The 27,323-nt window shown below is 41.7% G+C and overlaps 2 protein-coding genes and 2 long non-coding RNA genes across 4 annotated transcripts in view; 3 read left to right on the top strand and 1 right to left on the bottom strand.

Moving 5' to 3' along the window:
- LOC124315275 (cytochrome P450 3A2-like) overlaps window positions 1-27,323 on the bottom strand; it is a 317,765-nt gene that overhangs the window by 65,724 nt on the left and 224,718 nt on the right. The window lies entirely within an intron of this gene.
- Window positions 976-1,794, top strand: LOC124315797. The gene is made up of 3 exons (XR_006911690.1): window positions 976-1,161; window positions 1,325-1,441; window positions 1,669-1,794. It is a non-coding gene; the product is annotated as an uncharacterized LOC124315797 (long non-coding RNA).
- LOC124315219 (cytochrome P450 307a1-like) lies at window positions 13,185-17,328 on the top strand. The gene is made up of 3 exons (XM_046780742.1): window positions 13,185-14,234; window positions 15,757-16,602; window positions 16,703-17,328. The coding sequence occupies exons 1-3, from the start codon at window positions 13,646-13,648 to the stop codon at window positions 17,050-17,052; spliced, it is 1,785 nt and encodes a 594-aa protein (XP_046636698.1). The 5' UTR covers window positions 13,185-13,645; the 3' UTR covers window positions 17,053-17,328.
- LOC124315779 lies at window positions 18,673-26,465 on the top strand. The gene is made up of 5 exons (XR_006911667.1): window positions 18,673-18,841; window positions 18,998-19,099; window positions 19,271-19,504; window positions 26,038-26,121; window positions 26,209-26,465. It is a non-coding gene; the product is annotated as an uncharacterized LOC124315779 (long non-coding RNA).

Raw genomic sequence — 27,323 nt, 5'->3', positions numbered from 1 at the left:
TTCATTCAGTATTCATGAACGGCAAGACGTCGTCGTTCGTGACAAGCGGTATTCTTGAGATCCCGTCCCGAGAGTCATCCAGCCCGGGGGACCTGCGGCTTTATAAGGTTATCTACCCGATGGATCACGTGCAGAGTCGGCACTTTTGCTTATTCTTCTGCCGAACCAATTAAATGAAATGAATTCAAAAATCTAAAGGAAAATATCTAAAGACAAAATATTTATTATTTATTTTCTTTTAATTCTCCAAAATAAATCTCCCGAGACCAAAAAACAACCGAACCTAATATTCACATAATAATAATAAGCCAAGTGCAAAAGTATATAAAATCGATCGAATAATATCCCGACGTATACATGTGAAACAAAAACTCATCTTCCGGTAGCTCCAAATTCATTCCGGCTGTCCAAGTTTTATTCGAACCCTCTGATGTGGAATGGCGAAGGGATGACACCCGAATGGATGTCATCGGAGAACTCTCATACGTGAGCAAAGTTGAAAGAAGAAGAACTTGCTCGACTTGTTCGTGTGATTGAATTTCGATTGATCACCCGACCCAATCCCATCGCCACCAAGAAGAAGCATTCAAATAAAAAACAAATTCCTCAGTACGGGCATGTAATATTATTTGATTTCTTATCTAGTAATAATTATTCCCTCTTGGCTTCCAAGAGGGTCCTGGGGGTGTTATTTGGGCGGGTTTCGTGCAAACTTTTACTTTAATCTTGTCTGTGGTGGGTGGACTTAATCAAAGTTGTTGAGACGAACAATTTGATTTGAAAATAATCCCGATGTGTTCAGCGGATGTTGATCGCTGGCGTTCAAACCGCTTTTTTCTTTGTTTGCGTTTTGGATCGAGGGGTGGGGGTGGGTGGCGATTATTAATAAATTCTAATCGATACCTTAAGTATAAGTATTGCTAATTAGAATATTAGTGTCGTCTGCTGCTGCTTCCGTTCGTTTACAAGCGGAGACTAAGATTTCCAAAGGAGACTAAAACTACCAAAAGGTCGAGACTAAGATTTCAAAGAAAAACGGAACCATCACTTTTTGGACGTGGTCATGTGGAAGATGCACGAAAATAAAATTACAAAAATGTGGTTCATCGCCATGTCAACTTTGGTGTCGCAGCTTTCCATTCTCTCCATGCTGTTTGGCGGGTAAATACTCAGGACAAAAATGGGGTAACTATGGGAGCTTCAATAGCAGAGTTAAACTTGTTCCAAATTTGTGAATTGTTACTAACTGACGAGCATTAATTATCTCCTTGTCTATGCATGGTAGTTTGTTTGCACTATGTATGCAACCTTTTCCTCTGTGTAGGTTTGAGGCCTAAGCCAGCCATCGTAACAGCAAAGTTTTTCTTGTGCTGGACTTCCAGTCATGTGATTTGATTGTTAACCTCCTGCCATCATCAACAATCACAGTATCATCGCTTAGGTAATAATTTTGTTATTTTTATAAACCTGCATGTGACCTGCCAGATTTGTTTATAATGCATGCCTTGCATAAATGTATAGTGTATTACATTCAAACCTTCAATTCTCTTGTTTATTAACTATTAGGTATACCCTGGTTTACAACTGTCTAATTTTCTGTCTTTCCTTGCTTAGTATTGTTTCTTTAAATATTTGTCGTACAACTCTTTGTTGAAATTTTTTATTTAGATAAACAGCATCCCATTGGAGAAGCTACCGATGCCGTCCGAGTTAAGGATCTCTTCAATTCCTCTTTCTTTAAATGTCCTTGTGTACGCCCGTACGAATGTGGGTGTATTCACGAGGACACCCTTTACCCTATCCATCCTGGTGGATTCAACTTTGGATGGAGCACTTGTGGATGCCTGGCTGTGGGTCCAGGCATAAAGGTAGGACAAATTCATCTCTATTCTTCCTTTTGGACAATTTGGTGGCGTTAATTTTAACAAGCGATCTCCCACTCAACCGGACCGAAATGGTGGGGGTACTTTTCGGATCGTAATCCGGAAAAGAACTTTACAAATCCGGACTAGGTCTAATCTGTTCAGAATCGCAAGGCGATTCCAACGGAATTAAGTCCGGATTTTTATCTTTTCCCGTTCACGAGATAATCACGGTTGAAAATCGTGAAATATCACGAAAACCCAAAGTCTCCCCGTCCGACTACATCGCTTTTAGCCGTATATTCGGCTTGTAAAAAAAAACTAATTGATACAAAATGTAGCCCTTTCATCCCTCTTTCAGAATCCAAAAGGATTTTTTATAATTCTTTGAGATGTTTGAGATATCACGATTTTCGTGATACCCCCATTTCGACACATTTTTCAGGCATTTCATTCGGCGTTGCCGATTGCCGTATATGTGCTTTTCGCCCCCTTTCCTGTCCACTCCTTCGCTTTTCCCCTGTTTCCTATGTATCAAGGCCTTGTATATCGATACAGATGGGACTTGATACATAGGAAACAATGGAAAAAGCGAAGGAGTGGGGGCGAAGTCACATATACGGCAATCGGCAACGCCGAATGAAATGCCTGAAAAATGTGTCGAAATGGGGGTATCACGAAAATCGTGATATCTCAAACATCTCAAAGAATTATAAAAAATCCTTTTGGATTCTGAAAGAGGGATGAAAGGGCTACATTTTGTATCAATTAGTTTTTTTTTACAAGCCGAATATACGGCTAAAAGCGATGTAGTCGGACGGGGAGACTTTGGGTTTTCGTGATATTTCACGATTTTCAACCGTGATTATCTCGTGAACGGGAAAAGATAAAAATCCGGACTTAATTCCGTTGGAATCGCCTTGCGATTCTGAACAGATTAGACCTAGTCCGGATTTGTAAAGTTCTTTTCCGGATTACGATCCGAAAAGTACCCCCACCATTTCGGTCCGGTTGAGTGGGAGATCGCTTGTTAAATCGTTATGTAGTCTGCATCACAGCTTTGTCTGTGAGTAAACAATCCAATTCATTTGAACCTGAAACACTTTAAGTAAAGTGCAACTGGAACAATTTTTAAACCAAAAAGGGTTTTGCCGCCACACCGGCACCTCCTGGTACGGTAGTATTTTAGTTCCGGTTCGCAAATCTTAAAACGCCCTCTATTTCGGCTATGACGAAACAGAGGAATAAAGCAACCACCTGTTGAACTTGACCGAGTGCCGGGCACTCGGGGGTGGGTGGGAGAGAGAAACCCTCCGTTTTCACGCGTGTGATTTCGGTAAACGGAGAAGGACACGACTTGAAACGAAAGTCAAAGTAATTTAAATGGTAACACGTGACGTGTAAGTAAGACGTAAGATCTTTCTCCGCCGTTTCCAGGGCATCAATTATATCTCTCTAAACCCGAAAAAGGCCCCGAAACGGACCCAACAATTTTAAGTTTGTTTTGAAATCATAATTACTGGGGGATCCCAGTAATTAAGATTTCTTTCACGGTCAACAACGAAACTCTGAAAGAAAAAGCTCAGCAATTGTTTATGGCTGAAAATGAGTCTTGTTATTTGTTTTGTGCGTAATTGTGTAGAGATTAGCTCAATAATGATTATCTCAAGGGAAAAGAAGAAAAAGTCCCGATTCCCGGATTGCTGTTTATCCCTAAAACATTCAAAGTAGCTCGAGTCATAATATCCCAGTCAATGACAACTCTATGGCGTTTCAAATTTCTGTTTCTGAATGGCGTACGTGAAAAAACACACGTCTGCGTATCATTTTGTCATCAATTCATTCCCGATCTAACTAAAAAAGGGCAATCGAATATACACCCGAAATAAAATTCTAGCTCCGGTCCTTGTATAAAAATGATGTTGATGCAACTATTGTTTCGACGTCATTTTTATTTGAAAAGGTTGATATTGTTATTAACTCGTTTCATTTCCTGATATTTTATCGGGTGCTATCGTCAAGTGAGTCTGACGGCTGCCAGTGGCAGCTAAAGGGAAAAATAAAAAGTTCGAGGGATGAAAAGAATTTTTGGTTTTCGTTTCTCTTTTTTCCTCTGAAATGACCAAATAAAGACTTGAATAATACACCCTCTCTCTCTGGTGTGTGTGTATCATCCCCTTCTTCTTCGGTTTGACCCACACACACACACACACGCTCTTCTTTTTCGGTTTTTGATTGCATTCGAAATTTTCACCCCCTAATCACGCTGCTGGCCTCGGATGCCTTCGTGATAGTATCATCGGCGTCTTCGATCTGATGAAAATACAATCCCGCGGCATTATTCTTCTTCTCTCCCCCCTTTTCTGTCGTATACTGTTCACCCGCCACCACCACCACCACCAACCACCAGGTATATTTTTATAAGACTATAGTATCATCTAGTCAGTTGGATTCGTTCTTTTTTGTTTTATTTTTAACCCCCTTCGGTCTATGGAAATTTTTCTTTCCCCTTTAACTTGAACACGCGTGCACGCTCCGGCCTCCTTGACACATTTCTTTTTCGTTTCACCCCACCACCCCGTTTTAATCAAATGGAAATGGAATCATTGGGTCCATGTGTTTTAATATGTAAATTTTTCATCCCCCGGTAATGAGGGAAGGTGAGAGGGTTAACATTGAATATTAAAATAACACAAATGAAATGAGTTTCTCCGGTTGAGAGAAGAAGAAGAAGAAGCAAGAGGGCGTGTCTTGGTGCCCTTCAAAAAAACAAAAAATACCAAAAATAAAAATAAAAGAGGAACGAAAAGGAGCGGCCGATCGGTGCGTGTCTCACACGAGGCACACGTGTTGGCACTTAACTCCTTCGTCGTCGTGCAAGGAGAGAGAGAGAGAGAGAAATCCTTCCGCATCGTTCCGGCGCTGTGTGATGAGATGGGAAATCCCCAACAAGAAAACGAAATGTTTTTCGCTCAATTTCAACACCAGGTGACACCAAAGTCTTGGACGTTTTCAAAAAATGTTCCAGGGAGAAGAAGAAGAAGAAGGCGAGTCCCACACGATAAGAACCTTTTGTTTCCTCTCTCTCTCTCTCTCTTCATTCCAAAATGGAGAAAGAAATTTGACCTAATTTTCTGGCGTGTTTTTTCTTTCACCATGACGCGCCTGCTGGGGGCCGGTCATGGTGCAAGGGGGGCGGCTATATGGTCGTATAAGCAGGAGAAGTTACACACATCAAAAAATATTCCTGGACAAGTTCACAGCTGATGAAATAACCTGGTCAACCTGTGAAATCTAAAACTACCGGGAAAAGAAAAGAGAAAAGAAACGGAAAATGGCGATGAAATTGATGACGACACCCAAAAAATTTGAACGACCCCATCAGCCATCAACCGGATGGGAAATTGAAATCAAGGTAAACGGATCATCATCATATAAGAATATGCCCGTCATCCGATGCACCATGCACGCGAAATGTAATGTGTCCCCACGACGTCACCCGTCGCTAGGCATCGCCGCCGCCGCCGCCGGATACTCCCGATACCTTGGCCGTCGTCGGTGGCGGCGGCGACCGTTCAATTTCAGCCCCATCAGCCATCAGTGCCGAGCCAATAAGACCGGGGGCCGGAAGGAGGGCCCTTCCGGGCGGTTCCGAAGTCCGGATCATATCCACCACAGCAGCCTGGTCGACACATATCTCTTGCGCAACAGGGAAGACAACGCACAGCACAATTCAGAATTCAAAAACAAACCGAACAAAATGTTTTGTTTCAAATCGAAAAATTGAGGTCACCATGACCGTCTGGATGTGGAAAACGACAAAAACAAAAATCAAAAATCGATGAGTTTTTTGTTTTGTTTTTTTGTTTTTGTTTTTTATTGACGCGCGTCGAATGTCGGTCGGTCGGTCCGTGAATGGACACACGACGACGACGTCACACAGGCGGTGAAAATCCCGTGAAAGGAGCTGAGCTGGCTTTCTATAAAAGAAAAAGAAAAAAAATCAAGATTTCCCAGCACGCGGAGAGAGAGATGGAAAAGCCAAGTCTGCTGTTAGCGTTCGTGACAATGAACTTGAAGGTGCAACAACGCGGAAGAAGATAAAAAGACAAATTTTTTTTGTTTGTTTCTTTGCTGGCGACGGCACCACCACCACCACCACCGCAGGAATTGCGCGCAAAGGGAAAGAAAATAAAACAAGAAAATGGGGAATTCCGTTGCTGGACAGGAGACGATAGTTGTTGGTGGTGGAAAAATAAAGCGGAAGGACAACCGACGGTCACGACAGCACAATGCAAATCAGCCCCCATCGTAGAGGCCCCCCTAGCTACGTAGTATTATTACAGCTGCTGGGTCGTCGTCGTCGTCGTCATTATTCCCGTAGGTTTTTTGTTTGTTTGTTTCTTTTCTTTTCGGGTCCAAGCAAATAAAATTAAAAGTTAAAAGAGAGAAGGTAAAAACCGATGACAAGTCGACAGAAACATAAATCAAGGGAGAAGACCAAATGCCCAGAAAGGATAGGAAATAATAGTATGCCAACGACAATAACAAACGACGACGGAAAAGTACCGCAAGTCGTTTTATTGTGTGGTCCAAGAGAAAACAGGTTGTCCGAAGTTCGTCGACATTTTCTTTTTATTATTTCGTTTTTCACGTGCTCGTGTAAAGCGAAATGGAATTTTTTTTTATTTTTTGACGAAATTTCAACTTTAAATGATGAAATAATGTGTGTGACTACCAATGACCAATATCTGATAGATAAGCGGGTCACGTAGATCGACAGACAAAAATGGGCGTGAAAGAGAAAATGGTTTGCCAATTTTTATTGAAGATTGCGCAATCCAAAAAAAAAAAATACTTTGGCGGGAAAATTTGAAAAAGTAAATTTTTTTTTGAATTTTCAAGCGCGCCAATTTCAAATTCCCCGATGACACAGAACGAGAAATTTCCGGTCAATCTTTATCCTTATTCTCTTTTTAAAGCAAAAGGAGTGCAGTGAGTCAGTAACGCGATCTGATAACTATAGAACTATATATCGTGTGTGTGCCGACTTGGCGGTTGGTGGGGTTTTTATTTGCCAAAAAACCAAAACACCGCCCAAAGGAAAAAAAGGAAAAAAAGGAAAAAATAGTCGTGAATTTTTAGCGATGTGAGAAGCGAAGAATATGGGAGAAGGAAATGGTGGCCAATGATTTCAGAGGTCTGGCGCGCGCAGCTCGGCGTGTAGCGTTGCACTTCTTTTTGGTTTTATTATTCGGCAGGGGGGAACATTTGCGGGAGTCTGGTTACGCGCGCACATATTGGACCGCGTGATGTGTGTGGGAACTCGGGCGAATCGTACCCTGTTGCTAATGGATATCCAACCCATGTAAAACAAACAGAGAAAAAGACATTTGTGTCTTGAATTGCCGCTGTCCGGGGGGTGGGCAATCGCTACCGGTTTCTCCCGGAGTGTGTAAACTGACCATTACATCACGAGCGGAACATTATCGGTTCTAGTCCAATCAATTACAACGTACAGTATGTAATAGCCAGCCGAAATGATTTTTGATTTCGTGTGTATATTTTCGGTTGTTTTTTGTCGTGTATCCATTCCGACCGCCCCATCACCCACACCCACCCAACACGCAGCACGTATAGCTGGGGGGTCACGTGACGCGGAAGGGACGAGACCTCAATTTGATCTACCGACGGGATATTAAAGATTTATTTCAGATTCGAGACGAATTATTTTCGTTGGATTTTCATTCACCGTTTGTCGGGGGGGAATTTGTAAGAAATCTGCAACGTCGTCTGTAATTATTTAAAGGGAAATGAATTAAATACATCGGTATGCGTATAGAGTTTTATGCTATGTCATCGGCGTTTTCTAACGGTGCTTTCCTTTTTCCGTCGCTCAACCCTAAAATGAAAAACAAAACAAAAGAAAAATTTAAAAGAAATAAATAAAAATACAAAACTTTTGCATTTTCTCCTTCCCCACTTCTCCGAACTCATAAAACGAATTCGTTTCTTTTTATTATATAAAAACGACGTGCTGAGACGTCGAGTCAGTCGAAGCTTCTCCAACCCATGTTTTGTTTCTAGCATGTTCTCTGCCCCCCTTTTCTCTCGGCCTTTTTGTTATTTTGTTCCAGAATGATTGATCGATTTCGTAATCAATTGACACGCGCAGCCCACACGACTGTAGCTGCCCATTGACCAGATTTTCCAACCTCAATCTATCGGCTCTCTATCTTGTAAAAACAAAACTTTCATTCATCCAGGACATATCTGAAATGGATCTGCACTTGCGGGGAATTTTAATTCAGTCGATTGAATATTCAAACAAGTGAAAAAACAAAAACAGGTTTAATTATTTCAGAGATTTAATGAGTGTTTTTATTTTTTTTATTTTGGCAATTTGGGATGATATCGAATAAAGAAGATGGTCAACATTTGGTATGCGAACAACGTGATTGGCTGAAGAGCGGCACTCCGGGACCATATTACAAGCGCGATTGTAATATGTAAATGGCTTATTGATATTTTATTCGCTTCGTTTTTTCCCGGTCGCATACGAAATGCACCCGAGAAAAAAGCTAACGGATTCACTTTGGGTATTCGCCATGCGCAATGGCTGTTTGGATGGCACCGCCCGTTGTTTGTGTGTGTGGATCAAAATCAAAATGCGGGTTACACAAGCAAACAAACAAACAAAAGCAAAATTGAAATTCAAAGAAAAACAGAAAACATAACGGGACAAGCGATAGATCGGGAGAACACGCGTGTGTGGGGTGGCGTGGCGGGAGTGGGGTAGACTTTTTCTTTTCAATTTTTTTCCTTTTTAAAGATTCGGATTCCTCACCTTTCCCTGCCGCCACGCTCTTGCAATCCAGTTATTGCGCAGTTGTCTTTTTATTCGAAATAATACTTATGATGACAGACTTAGCTTGAGACTATAATAATAAATGCCCACGCCCTCCTTTCATTATATGTATATAAGAGAAAGATTTAATTCGATTTATTTGCTGCTGCTGCATGTGGCACAGTTGCAAATTTCTTGAACATAAACTGAATGAGAGACTCGCGAAATCTCTCTTTCTTTTGTTTATAGCGTCCCACATTCGTGAGAGAATAAAAATAAAACAAAAAAGATTTTGGCACACAGCTGGACTCGATTGTTGTCCCACTAGATTGCGAACAGTAGAGCATAGCCTATAACAATAATAATAATTTTTAAAAAAGGTACAAGAGTGCACATTTTATTGTTTTTTAAATTGAGGGCGAAAAATAGCAAATGATTGTGTCTGGGAGAGAAGAAAAAAAACTAGAAGAAATTCCAGACGATTTCGGTTGAACTGAAATCAAAATTCTTCCGGTGTCCCGGATATTTTCTCTCGCTTGTGTTTTTTGGTTTTCACTGTTTGGAAACCGAGTGATGTTATGGCGCTGCTGTTTGGTTGGTCGGTCGGTCGTGTGGTGCAATCTAGGAATGAGAAAAATCCAGGACATGCCCTGCCTGTTTCACGCTGGACCCACGTGAAAAGGACATAGCTAACAACCAAAACAAACCGACGACGAGATTTTGATTTTTGATTTTTTTTTTTCTCTACTCCGATTCCGGTCAGCGCGTGGCGGAGGGCCGGGCCAAAGCGACGAAAGTGACGAATAGAAAGAAACGAAACAAACCGATCCTATAATAGTATCTGAGCCAGATATTTCGACTGCATAACGACCGAATAGATATATCTATGTATTACATATGCATATGTATATGTACATGGCCACATGAGGAGTCCAGCAGCCGACCCCGGCGCTCTCTCTCTCCCGAACGTCCAACGGTCAACCAATCAGCCAAAGCCATCGCCAATGTAACGGGTTCTTTTCTTCTGAATTTTCTACACCACCACCACCCGTTTGGCTTATCTTCTATCTTCTCCATGATTTTCTCCGGCGGTCAAACAGCGTTGCATTGCACTCGCCAACAGTCCAACACACACAGAGAGAGAGAGAGACGGGCAACAACCAAACAAACAAAAACAAAGCCCAACCTAAAAAAGGCGGACCGGTTGACCGGCGTCTATGTGCGCGCGGGAGCCGGGCATGATGTTATATAGCTCGCAGACTTTCGCTTCTTTTCGCGGAATAATAATGGGGCACGCAAACCAATCACGAGCTCTCTTATATATATTTCTATCTGTATTGCCAACTTGATTGTCGTATTATTATTCGAATGCGATTTCTACAAAACATTTCGCCACAGCATTTCGCGCGGGTTTGAACAGGAAGATTTCTTTTCTGCCAACTGGCGAAATGCAATTGATGAGTATGTGTGGCATCTTCTTCTCTCTTTATTTAAATTGCGATCGCCTCACCGGTGCCAGCAACCCGAAAACGGTAGGAGTTTTGTGTTGTTGACACACTTCAAAACTGCCAAGGGACTCATTTAATTTTGATGTTTTTTTGAAAGGGGGGTACCAAATAAAATTTTTATTATTATTTATTATTTGGCTCTGTTTGGCTGTTTAAGACAGGGTTTTCAACCACCAAAAAATGGGGCGGCATTTTTTATTTAGAAGGGGAATAGTTATGGCGCCAGGTACAAAACACACAGACGCCAATCGATTTGAGGCGCACGCCAAACAATCGCATCAAAAAGATACGTCCACAGAGCAAATATGTGTTCTTTAGACAGACCCTGCCAGTCCCCACAGGTATTCTAAATGCATTGCGAATTTTCGGTGGCTGATGCGCTATCTAGTCAAAAAGGACGTATGGCTCTGTGTAGGTATAATAAAAATATGAGGGGGGGGGGGGGTAACACTAAAAAAAACAACCTGGTCTTTAAGGAGCAGCCCAGTTTGAATTGTATAACGTTTATCTGTGTGTTTGACTTTGGGACGGTATAAAAGAAAAACAGGAAAATCTTTTCATTCGAAATAGGGGAGTTTTATTTTCTGGTTATTGGAGGTTTGGGATTTCCCCGCGTCCCTTACCGCAAGTTTACTTTTCATTTTTAATTGTTTGTTTAAAGAAAATTGAATTATTCTTTTTTTTTAAATTTTTTTTTGACGTAGGGATGACCGAGTATGACGTCAATCAGTTGGAACACAGATCCGGGATTCTAAAAAGTTCACGGCCATCTCTGGTTTTTATTCATATTTTTTTTTTCTGGCTCCTGTGGGCTGAGCTATTTAGACATTTTCCAGTCTAACCCGATGTGCGATGCACCTGTTGCTGACGCGTTTGGCCGTCATTTTTATTTCACTCCGTTTTGTTTCCGTTCAATATGGCGGGACTGGCAGCCGTGCTAGGCGGGGAGAGTATCCGTGATGGAAAAGATATCTACGGTCGATTCAAATATTCCATTGGCCACATTTCTTGTTCTTCTCTCCATTTTCCAGTAGTTAGTCAGCAGAATTTCAGGCGTTGACGTATGTCTATTGGTGTCAGTGTCGAATGATCATAGGGAGCCCACCTGTTCAAACAACACATTTCTCGTCACCTATGCGACTAACACATGTGGCAGGGTCGCACGAAAAAAACCTCACCCGGATATACTTGTCACACACACACCTTTTTCTAACGTAAAAATAATTCGAACTTGGGATTGAAAAACAGTTGAAACGGCAGGTGTTTTTATTCTCTCTCTCCTTTCCCATTTGTCGCTCAAACTGCGTGGCAGTTAATGAAAATAAATTTCATCCGAACTGTAATATGTGTCAATATCTAAATATTGACAGTAGATAGGCGCTCTATAAGTTCAAGTGCGACAGGTGTTGTTGGCCGAGCGGGCAGTTTTCAATGTTAATCGATACATAGTCGGCCACCTTTTTGTTATTCATGAACCAGAATATGTCGGCCAGGGCTGTATTGACACTAGTTTTATTTTCGTTTGTTCATCTGTTTCAAATTGGCCGCCCATTCACTTTTTTTTCGGGTGGGAGGCGTGAGCGCATATAGCGGGATCGAGTGGCCGCTGACGTCAAGTCACGTGAGAGTGCGTAGAGGAAAGAGAGAGGAATCGAACCGGCAACAGGTAGAAGAAGAAGAAGAAAAAAAGGAATTTTTTCAGGACGAGAGTAAAAAGGGGAAGTTTTTTCTTCTTCTTTTTCCAACGTGAAAAAGAAGGAGGTCTAAGAAAAAAAGGGAGGGATATATAGAGAAGAAGAGGAATATAAAAAAGAAAGAAAAAGAAGAAGATGATAAAAGAAGAAGACCTTGGCCTTGACCAGAAAACCGAAAAAATACCAAAAATAAAATAGAAAATAGAAAATGAAAATCCCCTTATAGCTTGTTTGTCGTTCCAACTGATTCGACTCTACATATTCAACGGTTTTTTCTTTACTATTGCCCGGTTTATATTTAGACTACTACTACTACGACTACTACGACTACTACAATTGACTGGACTTAATTACGTGTTACCTGTACAATCTAAACTGTACATGTTTGAAGGGAATCGAGGGCGGAGCTTGAGATTTTGGGTCCGTTGCGGGGCAACAGTTTGAACCTGTTGATTGGTCGTTGATTACGTGAGAGAGAGAGAAAGAAAAAAAGAAAAAATGTTGAAGAAGAGTTTCACTTTTTCATTGATGCGGATCGCAACGAATATAGCATCAGTCTAACCCCCGGCCAAAAACAGCCACCGGTTCTCTAATTTGTGTTTATTTATGTACACCTGAAGGCTATGTAATATAATAAGAATAAGTGCAAGAAAAAAAATAATAATCAATCAAATCATTAAGAAGATGGCTTATAAGAAAACAAGTCTAACGGAGAAGTTGGGATTGTCAACTTGAGTTGTTGCGTCATATGGCTTGACTAAAATCTCAGCCCCGGCGACCGACCGACCGACCGACACAAGAAGAGAAGAAAAAAAATCAGAAGTGGGCGGAGTTAAACACTGTCCATACAAACACAGAGAGAGAGAGAGAGAGAGAGAGAGCAGAGCAGAGCAAAGCGGTTCGCGACTTTCTTTTAGGAAAGAAAAAAAAAGTTTTAAATCAAAAGAAATAAAATAAAAATCTTTCAATGACGCAGAAACAAAATTCCAAAATTTAGCGGAAATCTTTTTTGGGGTTTTTTCATGAAAAATTCAATTAGATAATTCAGACGAGTTATTGTGTGTCACGTCATAGTCTGGTTATATAAGCAGTCTCAGCGCAGCATTGTATGTATACTATACTATAACTCTACTAGACTACTACATAGAGCGCAAGAGTGTTGTATAGCCTCCTCCCATCTCGTTCCCTCCCCCTTCCTTAATAACAAATTTTTTCTTTTTTTTTTTTTCTTTTTTCTTTTTGGTTCTTTCCTTCTCCGAGAGTCCGTCAGTTGCTGCCCGCCCCGCGCTCCGCGCTCTTATAAATCGCGCCAACCGCTAGAACCGGGTCCACAGTCGTCGGCGAACCGTACACCAGTTCCCACTTCACCTTTTTCCCCCACCACCACCACCACCACCACCACCGCCTCTCTCTCATCAGTTGAGGAAGACCCCGAAACACACACACCAAAGTCCCTTCCGACACACATCAAACAATAACAACAAATCCTCCATCCGCAGAATTTTTTGAGAATCCCAAAAAACTTCCCACTAGTCCTGCAACAACAACAACAACTCAGTTGTCTGTCTCAATTTTATTTGTCCCACGACGAAAAATCTCAAGTCCGAATTTTAATTCGTTCATCTCGTCCCTGCGGTTTGTTGAAACATTTCCGTTTGTGACGAGAACCGCGCCGTTGCCCAGCTCCCTCCCCGCAGTAAAAAACAACAACAACAACAACAACCTGTAAGAAAAATGGAGCTGTTGACTGTCGAGAGCTCGTCTTTTTCATCGGCTTCGCTGGTCGGTGGTTTCAGCGTTGGACAAATTGGCGCCGTCTTCGTGTCGGCCACCACCGTCCTCCTGACCACATTGGCCGCCCTGACGTTCACGCTCGTCTGGCTCAACGGGCGCAAGAACGGCCGCTCGCAAATGGCCGACTCGCTTTTCTTCCGCATCAAGAGCAAAGCCCAGCGATTGGTCCGCTCTCACCTGGCCAAATCGTCGGCCGCTAAAGCCTCTGCTGCTGTTCCTGTCGTTACGGCCGCCACAAGTGGCACGACGGTTGTCGCCAAGCCGTGGAGTCCGCCGCCCGGCCCGGTCGGCTGGCCCGTCATCGGCTCGCTCCACTTGCTGGGCCAGTACGAGGTCCCGTTCGAGGCTTTCTGTCAGCTCAGCAAAATCTACGGCGACATTTTCAGCATCACCTTGGGCTCGACGCCGTGCGTCGTCGTCAACAGTTTCAAGCTCATCAAGGAGGTGCTCATCACCAAGGGCCCCCACTTTGGCGGACGGCCCAACTTTATCCGCTACGACATTCTCTTCGGCGGCGATCGTGACAATTGTAAGTCTCATCATTTTATTATTTTCATTTTCATTTCCTCATAAAAATCAAATCGAATCGAGTTGGGGCTATTTTTAGACTTGTTCGTATGGTTAAAAAGACCCCTGGGCTTTTGTAATCATTAGCAACTGGCAACAAGTGTCTAAAAATAAATCAGCAAGGGGGGGAAATCGAATTTTGAGGAAGAACGAGAGATTTTTTGTACTGCATTATTATTACGTTTTTTTTTTTAAAAGATAATGACTCAATTCTATTGGGGTTAGGCCGATATTTAATTCGAGGTCGGGCGACAGGTGTAATCAAATATGATACATATTTTTTTTTTCGGTGGGGGTAAAAATTGGGGAATTTGTATTTCAGTCCAACCCCTATGTGCCCCCTAGAAAATGTGTCTGTCATTGGGTCTACGTGGGTGCCAATGAAAAAAGAAATGGCAAGGCCCAGAAATAATTGCGCAATTTCCGATCGTTCCCTGAGCTGTACAAATATATTCCGGGGCAACATGTAGTAGAGAATTGTAGGAAACGTTGCTGCAAAAACGTATTTCTCATGTATGCACAAATAATAACGATGCATGCGGGGCCCAGCACTTAAAAAAATATGACGAAAATGCACATGAGGGGATATGTATGAAGCAGAGTTAATTGCGAGTGCCAACGAAAATGAATCACAAACGTCCACCTTCCGTTGTGTGGGTGCAGTTCAACAGGTGCGCAAAAGTCATAATATTTTTCCAGAACATATACGTATAAGTACATACACACAGTTGGTTTTTGTAATAATATAGTTGTAGCTGTAGCGCGAACGTTATGATGTAGAAAAATAAAGGTCGAAATTTCGCTTTGGGATTTTATTTTTCTCTAATGCTAATTGAATTTTTCCCCTCAACGTCCAAAAAAAAAACTTTCAATTTAGGAATTGGAAAAAAAAATTTGTGTGACAAAAATTTTCGTTTTCTTTGGCGACGTTTGAAATCCAATCGGAAGAATTCGAGGGTTATACAGTGAGAAAAGGTATCTAGAGAAGGAGATTCGTTATATTTCTTTTCAAGGTTTCGGTCAGTCTGTTTCCCAGGGCCGACCCTGACCTTGATTTTCACTCTAGATGTTACTGTATATAGTCGAAAGCTTTCCACTAGCAGAGAGAGAGAGAGAGAGAGAGCGATACACCTGCTGTATAGACACACACACCCGACTCTACTAGGACGGGCGCTTATTGTGTGACGCAAATGGAGAAAAGTATTATATCTGTAATAAGGAAATGACCATCGTTCTAACTCTAGGGAGGGGTCGTCTATATTAATTCAAAATCCCGCCGACTTGGCAGTTGGGAAACAAATTACCAGTTTTCCGTTTTCCAAGTATTCCGAAAACAAAAAAAAAAATATTCCACTCAATGCCAATATTCCAAAAGAGATAATAGAAATGTTCCAATGTCTAGCGGCACAAAATTACCAGTCGTCTGAGCGAATTCAAAATAATTGACGTGTGCATGTTGTTTTTTTTTTTTTTTTCTTCTTTAGCGTTGGCCCTGTGCGATTGGTCGTACCTGCAGAGAGATCGCCGCTCGATCGCCCGCCACTGGTGCCACCCGCGCGTCGATTCGATGCAGTTCGACACTCTCAGCCGCGTCCTGACGTCCGAAAGCGACTTGATGGTCAACGAATTGTCGCTCATGACGGCGGCGGCGGCCGGCAAAGGCATCGATTTGAAGACGACGATGATGACCATGTGCGCCAACGTCTTCACCCACTACATGTGCAGCACTCGCTTCGACTACAACAACAAGGAATTCGGCAAAGTCGTCCGTCTCTTTGATCAGATTTTCTGGGACATCAACCAGGGCTACGCTGTCGATTTCCTGCCCTGGCTCATGCCCGTCTACCGCCGCCACATGCAGCAGCTCAAGTCGTGGGGCACGGACATCCGCCAGTTCATCGTCAAGACCATCATCGACGAGCACCGTTCCACCATGGACGTCAACAACCCCAGAGATTTCACCGACGTCCTCCTCAGCCAACTGGGAAATGAAAAGAACAACGGTGAAGATGCCCAGGCTGCCGATCACAACGACAACGAAAAGCAACTCGACTGGAATCACGTCCTCTACGAGCTGGAAGACTTTCTCGGCGGACACTCGGCTATCGGCAATTTGCTGATGAGAGCCGTCGGCGAGCTCTGCTCCAGCCCTCACGTCATGGCCAACATCCAGGAGGAGATCCGCAAAGTTACCTGCGATAATTCACGACCTGTCGTCCTGGAAGATCGGCCCAGCATGCCCTACACGGAAGCCACCATTCTGGAAACGTTGAGATTGTCTTCCTCGCCCATCGTCCCCCACGTCGCCATGCAAAACACATCCGTCGCCGGTAAATATTTTTACAAATTAATCTCATTTGAATAGAACCAATCATCATCTTTCGAATTTACTGATCTAATTGTTTCTCTTTTTCTCATTTTTATTTAAAGGTTACGACGTTCAAGAAGGCACGATGGTATTCCTCAACAACTACGAGCTGAATATCAGTCCAGACTACTGGGGCGACCAGGCTCTGACGTTCGATCCTGCGCGGTTCCTCATCCAGGGCAAAATCGTCAAACCGGAATATTTCATTCCGTTCAGCACTGGCAAACGAGCTTGCATGGGTTACCGGCTGGTCCAGCACGTCAGTTTCGTCACACTCGCCACTTTGCTCCAGAATTTCGACGTCTCAGCCTCAGAGGATGTCATCCACCTACCCAAAGCTTGCGTCGCCGTACCACCCGATGCCTTCCGCGTCGTCCTAACGCCCCGACCCTCAGCGCCGGCGTCTTATTGAAAATCATCCGCATTATTATTCATTTAAAAAAAAAAAAAACGTCGACCTCAGGCAACAACAACATTAACACAACAACAACACCTCGACGACACACACACACACACATCAGCAATAACCCAAAAACCAAAATTGATTGAGACCCTTCGTTTCCCATTTTTTCTCGCTCTGACCCCACCCAAAACATCGTCAAATCGATCTCAACGATGAGAACATTTTAATTCATTAAAATAGGGGGAAAGAGGAGGTGTTAAAAGAGATGGAGGAGGGTTTCTCATTTAAAAAAAAAAAAAAAATTACGTCATCATCATTCATCATTTAAGTTATTTTCTTGCAGATGACTTATAATTATTATTATTATTTTGAAAAGATAAAAGAAGCGAAGATTTTTTTTTCTTTCTTCTCCCCCCTTGTTTGTTATTTCGATTGGTTGGTTGGTCGGTTGGTACATGTAAACTTTTCTATAGAATTAATTTTTTTTTTTTTTTCTGAAAGGGGGGAGAAGATATAGGAATAGGCTGCTCTATACTCCTGAATTGCGAATGTGTTTTTAGTTTTTGTTTGTTTGAGAAATTCTTTCGGGGATTCGCATAAATTGTAAATTTTTTTCTCCTGGGGTGCGATTGAATGTTTTTTATTTGATTCGTGCGTGCGATGTATAACTGCGAGTGCGACTGTTTTTGATCATTTTCCTTGTTTCCTCTTTTAAATGTCGACCGTGTGTTTGTTTGAAATCTTTTGCATTCGTCAAAAAAACGATTTTATTGAGCTTTTTAATTTTTGAAGAGAAATTGCATTCCCTTTTGTTTGAATGAAAATACGGGATTTGTGAGACGAGAGTGACACCCTCACCAACCGACCAGCAAAGAGAATAACGATAATAATTATCTTTTTTTTTAAAAAAGGAAAGTAAAATTCCAGATTTGACCTTATAGATGCTTATATATTCCGTCCTTATATATCATCTGCTAGCTGCTGCTGCTGCTGACGGCAAAACAATTACTACAAGCCTATATTCTACCTAGCATTTTTATATTATGTCTGTTTTTTTAAAAGATATAATTAATAATCCCACCGCTCGATCGCTCTCTCGGCTCTTCCCTCCTCCATATCATTTGATTGCTGTAAACATATACATATTATTATTATTGCTATGGAAAATTGTAAAACATTGACATGTGTGTCTGTATTTCTTCTCGTGTTTTTGGTGGGCGAAATGGATTGGAGGGAATTTGAAAATTTCTATCAATGACTGGAAAACCCCTGAAGATGAGAAAGGGGAGTCGAAAAAAATAATTCGTGAAAAATTTTGAAATTATTATGCAAATAACAACAGCAGCAGCACAACAAATTCCCGGTGAATACCTTCGTCTGTCTGAAAATAATACAAAATTTTGTATATTTGATATCTCTTGTTTTTTGTTTGTTCACTTTCCAATAATATTATTATTCCCTCTTGGAAGACAAGAGGGTCCTGGTTGTTATTAAGCGGGTGTTATTAGGGCGGGTTTTCAGTCTTTCTGCAGGTTTCATGATGCAATTGGATCTTGTCCATCCCGATTTGGAGTTTAAGGGGGGAGTTTGATTTTTTCTCATTTCTAATTTCTATCGATATTTTATTTCGTAAGCATGCTGATTAGAAGAAAATTGGACAAGTGTCGTCTGCTTGCGTTTAGTCAGTTTAGTTTGAAATTGCAAAGAAGTCAGTGACAAAGTTCCAGATTTATATTCTTATAGATTTATTTGTTTTAGATAACCGTCGTACTCCATGCTGTGTAGTCTCTGGTAGCGGGTAAACAAAACTTAATACAAATAAAATTATTGTGGGAGCTATAGAAGAGTTAAACCTGTTCCAGTGAAATGTTATTACTTCTAGAAACTAGCATTTATCATGTGATTGCCCTCTCAATGCATGGAAGTTACTATATAGCCTTTTTCTCTTTTGCAGATTTGAGGCCAGAGCCAGCCATCATAACCACACAATATGCAAATTTGGCTTGTACAGGTGTCAACCTGTGTCACCAGCAACAATCTCAGGATCATCACTTGGGTAATGATTTCCTTTACTTTTATTGACCTGTGACCTGCTAGATATTTTAATGCTACATTACCTTTACATTATTTTTTTATTAGGGTATTTACCCACTGTCTCATTTTCAACTTTTCTGACTAGTTGTTTCTGTCAATAATTATTCATAACCCATTTTCTATTTTTATTTAGATAAACAGCATCCCATTGCATTGGAATGCAATCGAATGAATTGTCAATCGAGTTACAGATCTCTCTTTTTCAACTTTCTTAAATGTCCTCGTGTAGACGTGTACGCCCATGTGAATGTGGGGTGTATTCACGAAGACACCCTTTTTACCCTATACCGTCTGGTGTAATTTGACTCTTCAGCGGATGGATGGAGCAGCTGACGTAGATGCCTGGCTGTATTTCCCAGGCATAAAGGTAAGACAAAATTGATCTCCATTCTTTCTTTTGGACAATTTTTTGTGGCGTTGATTGTAAATCGTTAAATAGGACGGAATGCGATTATTCCTCAGCTAGGCGGTTGACTGCAACTGTATTCTCTCTGGTTTTTTATTTTTTTGTTTTTTCTCAGTCAGGGTGCACTAAAAATAACTCATTTGTCGAACGACTGCAGATCAGGCATGTTTTTGTACCTCACAACTTTTTTTTTATTTGAACAAGACAATTTTTTGACCAAGAGGGACCTGCCACCCCACCGGCACTTCCTCGTTATATCCCAATCATTTTCCAAATAGAAATTCAATTTGTACATAAAGAGGAAAACAAAAATCCGACTTGAGAATTTACTGCTCAATAAAATAATAATCATCATTAAAAAAAAAACAATATTGATTTTATTTTTCGCATTCTTTCGAATATTGCGCGCAGCGTGTTATAGTCGTTGGGAACTGTAATCCAGTCCGCGCGCGCAATCCTAGACATTTTGTATCATTGGCGGTTAGCTGCTTCCTCCCCCCCGCTGTATAACACGACACTTTCGCGACTCACGTTTACAACCAAAAGTCTTTCCGGGTTCTGGTCTTTGGTTCCTTTTCCTTGTAATATTGTACAGCGCCGTTTCCACGGTCTTGACGATCCGAATGAAATTCCTTCCTCATCCTTACACGGGTATGTGCGCACGGTTTGCAGCTCCCGGGCTTTATCTATTGATTCTCTTTTTCTTTTGACGGTAGAGATAATTCATAATGTAAGACGAGCTATAGACAGTCGTACTATATATACCTAGTCAAATATGGCCTTGATTGAAACCGGCAGTTGTTCAGCGCGCTAATGCCCACCGAAATCAAATAATTGGCGGTTTATTCAAATTCAATTCCCCTTTTTTTTCAAGGGTTAATTGATATTTTAAAAAAAGATCCGACAAGTATTTCGAAAGATTCTAGTTGTTAATTTCCGATGAGTCGCGCAATAGTTGCTATTTCACTTTGGTTTTCTTAGATCCTGTACTAATCTCGATCTGTCATCAGGAGCCAGTCGGTGCCTGAAGCCACTGAAGGCCTTCCAGTTGAACTAGTGACTTTCGTTTCTCTTGTTCTATTCTTCAATCAATGCTACGTTATCGCTTGGTGGTTGCTCCGGACTTTGATTAGGAGATGATGCAACTGACGAAATCTGTGAAGTGTATATTCTATATACTACACCCAATTACCTTGCCAAAGTCTCATGGCGGCCATCAGTCGATAAAGGCGTTGCTATATAGTTTTACCTTTTTCCCATCAACGTCAAGCACCGCGCAAAGGGATTCGACATTTTTAATGGGTTATATTATCCTCGATATAATTACGCAGTCTGGGTAACGTGAGCAAAGCAGTGTGTAAAGGCAACAGATCTAAATGTTTCATGACATTTTAATTCAATCATTTGGTCACTGACTCTCCCTCTCTCTAATTTAAAACGTTGCCGGGCACTTGAACTTTTTGATATCGCTCTTCTATTTCACAATCGGCGTATTTATTTATACTACATGTTGCAGTCTAGAGTTCATGACCGGGACTTAATAGCCCATATATACTGAACTCTCGTCGTCTCATTAATTACAGACTACGCAAAATGAAATAATGATACATTTGCATATGAACAATCGGAGGCTGTCTGGATAGAGTGAGAAGGCCAAGGCTCTCTATACGGTCTAACAATGCCTCTACTGATATTTCATGACTTGATTTACAACGATATGAACTCTCCTTTTTTCTTGTTTTTAAATAAGTGCATAGCGTATCTTACGTTTCACAACAGATGAGAGAGACGCGGTAGTTACACCTCAGTTCATCAGCCGATGATTATAACTATAATAAATATGATCGTCTGACCATTGGATGCTGGCTATAATAGATCTGGGATTTCTCCAACATGTGTATATCATAGGGTCTGTAGTACACACACCTACTGATATTACACGAAGAATTATAACTGTATAAGGTTATACGGTGTCTAATGATTTGTGTCCGGTCATTAGCCCAGCATGGATCTTTTGATGATTTGCGGCCTCTCTATATCTTATTGTGTCTATGACGGTCGATGATTGTCTTTCACACATGGGAATATAACTAATAGTTCACATCGTTGAGAACGATGACTTGCAGTAATACATTTCAATATGTCTATTAGTTATACCCGCTCCAATTATATAACCAAAGACGTTTTCTAAAGAAAAAAATAATCGGATACATATAACTTAGTAGCTGTATCCGACTGTGGGAGCTGGATTGCGAAATTCTACCTGCTGAATCTTTTAAAAGAAAATTGACTTTACATAAGTTGCTCTGGTCTATATACTCCATGCCCTTCCTCATTGTCTGTATTCACCAAGGATTTGCGCTGTTTACACTGAAATTGCTCTGCGATACCATGTATGGACAGGTGAGACTCCCCTACATCGGCCAGCACATCGCCATTGTGCAAGATATCGTCTCCTGTCCACTCTGTGAACTCTTTAAAACGGTTCCCGGAACGTCTCCTGCTGTGTCTTACCTGCTGTTGTCAATAGTCACCCTCCGCTATCCCATTAATGACACTATACACTCTATACTTTTGAAGTGACGCCAGCAACCGTATGTTAGGTGCGCACACCCCGTCCGGACCTTGCTGCCAGGTTCTACATACTGGAAACATTTTTCAGGTTGCCCTCACCACGACCGCCAAAAATCAAATTGTCTTATTTTTTTATTGCCTTTTTCATTTTAACGTTTCCTCGGAGAAAGGCAACCTCTGGAGAAAAACCCACAGGTTAAGAGAACCTGCCTATAGAGTTTGGATGGGACCAGCACGCCATCCACAGGAGTTTCTTTAGCCTTTTTTTTTTTATTTTATTTTATGTCTACGTGACTGTGTATACGAGGATCATTTATATAATCGTATGCGACTAATTTGATGAATCACTTTCGCGGAAAAATGGGTTTAACTCTCTACTGTGCTGACAGCCCCATTTATTCAAAGTGGATGCCTCCGATACCATATACTTAGATATATCTAACAGAGGCGCAACGTACGCGATAGAGGCGCATCTATGCCTAAAGACGAACTGCGTTTTTATCTAGAAATTAGATCATGTTGCCGATCCCTTTTGGGCCTCTACTTTGAAATTGATCCTCCCCATTCTTTGGGGGTCTTTAATATCCAACAAAAAAGACCCCACAAAGATGGAGGAATAAGTGCGCCTTTTTATAATTTTTCTGGTTAACTTTGGATTTATGCTTAAACTATTTGTATTACATGTATTACGTTTTTCTTCGTATTGGGGAAGGGGGCTATGGGGGGTGGCATCACGTTGAAAGTGGTGGGCTTTTTATTCTCTCAAAGTTCAACGCTCACAAATGCGCCATATCTGGGTATAAATAATAGAAAACGCAATTCTCCGTTCAACGTAACACAAAGATAAATAAGGGCTGTAAGTTCAACATTGTTTTTTGGGGGGGAAAAGTTAAGCCCAAGGACGATATAGCGTCGACAACCTGCCGGGCTTCCTTGTACTAATAATCACGCCAAATAATCTGTATATCCTTTTGGAATCTGTCCAGCAACGCGTTCTCATGCACTGCCACGTGACTTTCTGATCTCAATTACGGTCGACGACTTGTATCGATTCATTATAAAACCCGATCGACTGAACGAAAAAAAGAAAAACAAATTATAAAACGTGGTTCGTTTCTATAGAAATTTTATTTCTCGGAATGAACTCATTTGACTGAGCTGCTGTTGTGTGTGTGTGTATCTGTTTGACTTCTTTTTGGGGCTTGGCTTCACGGCATTTCTATTGCCAGTATTTATTTTCGCACAACTAACCGGCCAATAACCCCCCACACAACTTTTATTTTTATTTATTGATTTATTTTCGGTTGAGAGGTGGTTTGATAGCGAATGGATTTTGAGGGTTGGCCCTGTTGGAGTTCATTCAATTTCGTTCGACCGACGCGGAATGGAAAGGGGTGTGCGTATGTGTTGAATGTTATATTGGCACGAGATGAGGAAGAAGTCCAACGTGAACAGCAGACCTTTCACTGTCACGTGTCACGTGTATGTCCCGCGTGAGACGCACGATTCGCACGACAAACGTGTCGAGTTGGCCTCAGCTACAGCCAGTTCAATATACCTTTCTATATGTATATGTGTGTTGTGTGCTGGGGACGATTTCGATTGGGATCGTGGGGGCCTCTCCATTTCGATCTCCAAGGTAGCGGAGGAGTGATATGAATTATTAACAGTTGACTAAGCGCATCGCTGTTGCAGTCGACTCCAACACGACGATTCCCGAAAGTTGATTGGGAAATGAGATATACAGAATTCGGTCGAATTTTCCCGAATAACGTCTCACCACCATCAGCCAAACAGCCAAAAATGGACAAAGAAAAAGCAACGAGTCAAACAGTCTAGAATAGGGAATCCTTCTGTCTGTCATCTGCTATTATCTTTCGTCGGAGATCCGTAATCACGCTCGGCTGGAGCCGATGGAGGTCATCATGTTACAAGTTCAAAAGAATAAGGCAATCTTCTCCTCCAACCACACAAATAACAATGGTGTCAAACACACGTGTCGCGTGCTCACGTGTTCTGACGTGAGTTGGACATGTGACCGCCGTCGCCGAGAAATTTGCATCGACAACTTCCCGCCGCCTTTGTATAGATCATATACACGCATAGAAGAAAGGTGTGTGATGTCAAAACAGGTCTGGAAAGCATTTCCCAAACAATGTGTGTGTGCGTTAGCTATCACCAAGTTCGTTGATTTCTTCTAGGCGATCACGTGTACGAAACGAGACTGCTGGGCTACATCTGCATAACACAAATCGAGACTCAATAACGATGCGATGCCAAGACTGCTACTGCGGTGAGGGCAAGAGCCGAGCAGGATCAGCGACCTGATTGCACACATTTACTATTTTGTTTGAGTGAAATGCTGTGCTGTGGAAATTTCTATTTTCCGGAAAAGGGGAAATCAATATCAGGGCGCTGACTTTTTCTTCTTCACCACTTTTGGGCGTTCCAGCAATCGGATCGTATTCTCACGGGGTATACACAACATCCACGTGATCGCTCGAATGTTTTCTTGTTTTTTTTTGATTCGCTTATCCTTCTCTCGGTGACGGAGCAATGAACGATTAGATTTGGTTCTTCTATTGCCGGTGACATCGTGAATATTTAATGACATGGAGGGGGAGGATAGAACTCACGGGAGTTTAGAGATGGGTGCGGTCGCACGACAACCACAAGGTTTTCTTGATTTCCGTAAAAACTGGTCTATATTTGATGGACAATGTACAAATGAAAACAGTTTTGAAAAACAAAAGTTTGAGATGGATGGTCATTTATTTAGCTGCCTGGAGACGTGACTACACTCACGGAGTGTACGGCATCGAAATTTGACGCAGTGGGTTGTTCACCTTGGTTTCCTTTAATTTATGCGGCGTGAATATTATGAAACACCCGACGGTGAACAAAATGAGCATTTCCCATCCAAATAAAGGAAAATGAGATTGTGGTGACGTGATTCACCGATGATCGAATATATAAGCTTTCCACTTTATGGAAAGCAAACTTTCTTCTGTCCATAACTTTAATAACTGGGTTCAATCGAGTTCAATTTATTTTCCAAGTATAATCGACACGTTGTCAAATATTTGAATTCTATAAAAGATGAAACAGTAGATGTAATAAAATGAACGAAAATAAGAATTCGATTGTTTGTTGAATTATTTAATCCTATATTTTATTTGACGTTCGAATGTCAGTCCTTTCACCCTCGCCCTCATCTCTGCTGTGTCATATGTGGTCATTACACCGGTCACAAATTTCGTTTCTTTCACTTTGTCAGCAGCAGCAGCAGCGCACGCCGACTCGACGTGACAGTGGTGCTGTCACGTGTCTCACGTGACCGACCCACGTGAATCAATCGTCGCGCCGGGACAAATAACAAAAAAAGAAAAGGAAAAAGAAAAAACAAGTTGCATAGCGCAGCTCGACGTGGATAAAAGATGACTATAACCACTTTTGGGAATAATTATAAAGACAAACCAAAAAAAGGAAAAAAGCGAGAAGGAATTGTAAGAGCTGCTGCTGCTGCTCCCGCCCGATCAAGGCAAAAACGGGTAGACCGATCGTCCGCGCGCGCTTCTTATTCAAATTTTTTACACATGTCTGCATACACTATAGTAGCTATAGCACTATATATATTCGACAAACTGACATTTTTTTTTTTTTTTTTTGCTCTTCTCCCTTTTCCAGACTCTCTACTAGTATATATAGAGAGTGAAAACGTGTGCGCAGCTATTTATTTATTCACGGTGGGGGGGCCGTGAGGATTCCCGTCTACTCCCCCCTCGCTATCTCTTCACTATATTTCAAATGAATCAGAGTCTTAGCTGTCCATTTTTATCTATTAACCTTGATTATCATTCCATTATAACATTTCTTTTTCGTTTATTTCTTTTCTTTTTTCTTACATGCACACCCAAGAGTCCCGTATAGCAACACCGGAGTTGTAGTCAGTCCTACATATTAGCTGATTGCTGACTGGCTGGTTGGCTGGACCATACATTTGGGTACGCGCGCGGTTGCGCCGCTTTTCTTGTTTTTATTTTTATTTTATTTTCATAAAACTAACTGCTTTGCTGCCTTGTGTTACCAAGGCCTTGTCTCAACTCTACAAGATAGCAAGTTGCATGTGCTGCTGATGCCGGACCTAAAATAGCCCGTGTCCTCTACCATAGCGACCTTGTCTGCAGTATATTTCTTTGACTGTTCTAGCACACGTGAAGACCAATCCCGCCATTTCATCGTCGTAATTATCAATTCAAAAGAGCCTAGACCAGACGCAAACAAATATGGATGCGCTATTATTATATATTAATTACCTTATTATTATTCCAACTGGTTAGTAGTATACAAGTTACTATTTCCGTCTTTAATTAAAAGGTGCGTTTTGGCTTCTTTCGGTTGTATAGGTTTGGCCTTGCGTACAGATTGCCATTTTTGGCCAATCAGCAATCCCATGCGCTGCCCATATACCGCCTCTCTGTCTACATCATTTCAATGGAATAACCCGTTCGCTTGCCATTATGTAGAGTGGATATCACCGCAGACACGTATCGACGCGAAATTCGAATAGAACTTGACCCTATTTCGCTTTGAAAGACTGGGTCAAAATCGCTCGCCAAGGTCCCTCAATCAATTGCATGTGATCGGTGTACCCTCAATTCGATCGAATCGTCCGATTTCAATGTCAGAATACTTGCACATCCCCATACAACCGATTTAATTCAGACTCTTAATTGAATCACTGCGGATGACGAGAGGAGAGAGACCTACATAAATTCGATCTGTGAAGACAGTCAGTTGCCGAAGAAGAAAAATCCAAGATTGGATCAGGTCAGGTTTCTGAACTTCTCGGAAACCTCTCGTCATTTGATTTAAAATCGGGTCACGAGTTCAATGTTCGGGATCTCGAGCCAATGGCTTCGGGATTTCTATCTGGTTGAACTTAAGGCGTTGCATGGGGGGAAAGACGTCGACGCATTCCGTACGCGGTATAATTTGGTGAAGGGCCGGGCGGCCACATCGCCATAAAAATAATCCAAAGGCTAATATATCCGAATCAGACCAGTTTTTCAAGCTCATTGACATCGACTTTCCCAGCAGCAGCAGCAGCACACAAAAATATGATATACATATAGGAAAGTTGTCAAATGATCATTCACCCGAATTTATAATGATTAGATAACATTAAGTATAATACCGCGCAATC

Source organism: Daphnia pulicaria, chromosome 11 (assembly GCF_021234035.1).
Source record: "Daphnia pulicaria isolate SC F1-1A chromosome 11, SC_F0-13Bv2, whole genome shotgun sequence".
NCBI classification, from domain to species: Eukaryota; Metazoa; Arthropoda; class Branchiopoda; order Diplostraca; family Daphniidae; genus Daphnia; species Daphnia pulicaria.
This window is presented reverse-complemented; position numbering and strand designations above follow the sequence as displayed.

Bases quoted from the DNA above. Each gene is read 5' to 3' on its own strand.
- LOC124315219 (XM_046780742.1), top strand. From the start codon at position 13,646: ATGGAGCTGTTGACTGTCGAGAGCTCGTCTTTTTCATCGGCTTCGCTG. The intron at 14,235-15,756 runs GTAAGTCTCATC...TTTCTTCTTTAG, and splicing joins CGGCGGCGATCGTGACAATT to CGTTGGCCCTGTGCGATTGG. The intron at 16,603-16,702 runs GTAAATATTTTT...TTTTATTTAAAG, and splicing joins GCAAAACACATCCGTCGCCG to GTTACGACGTTCAAGAAGGC.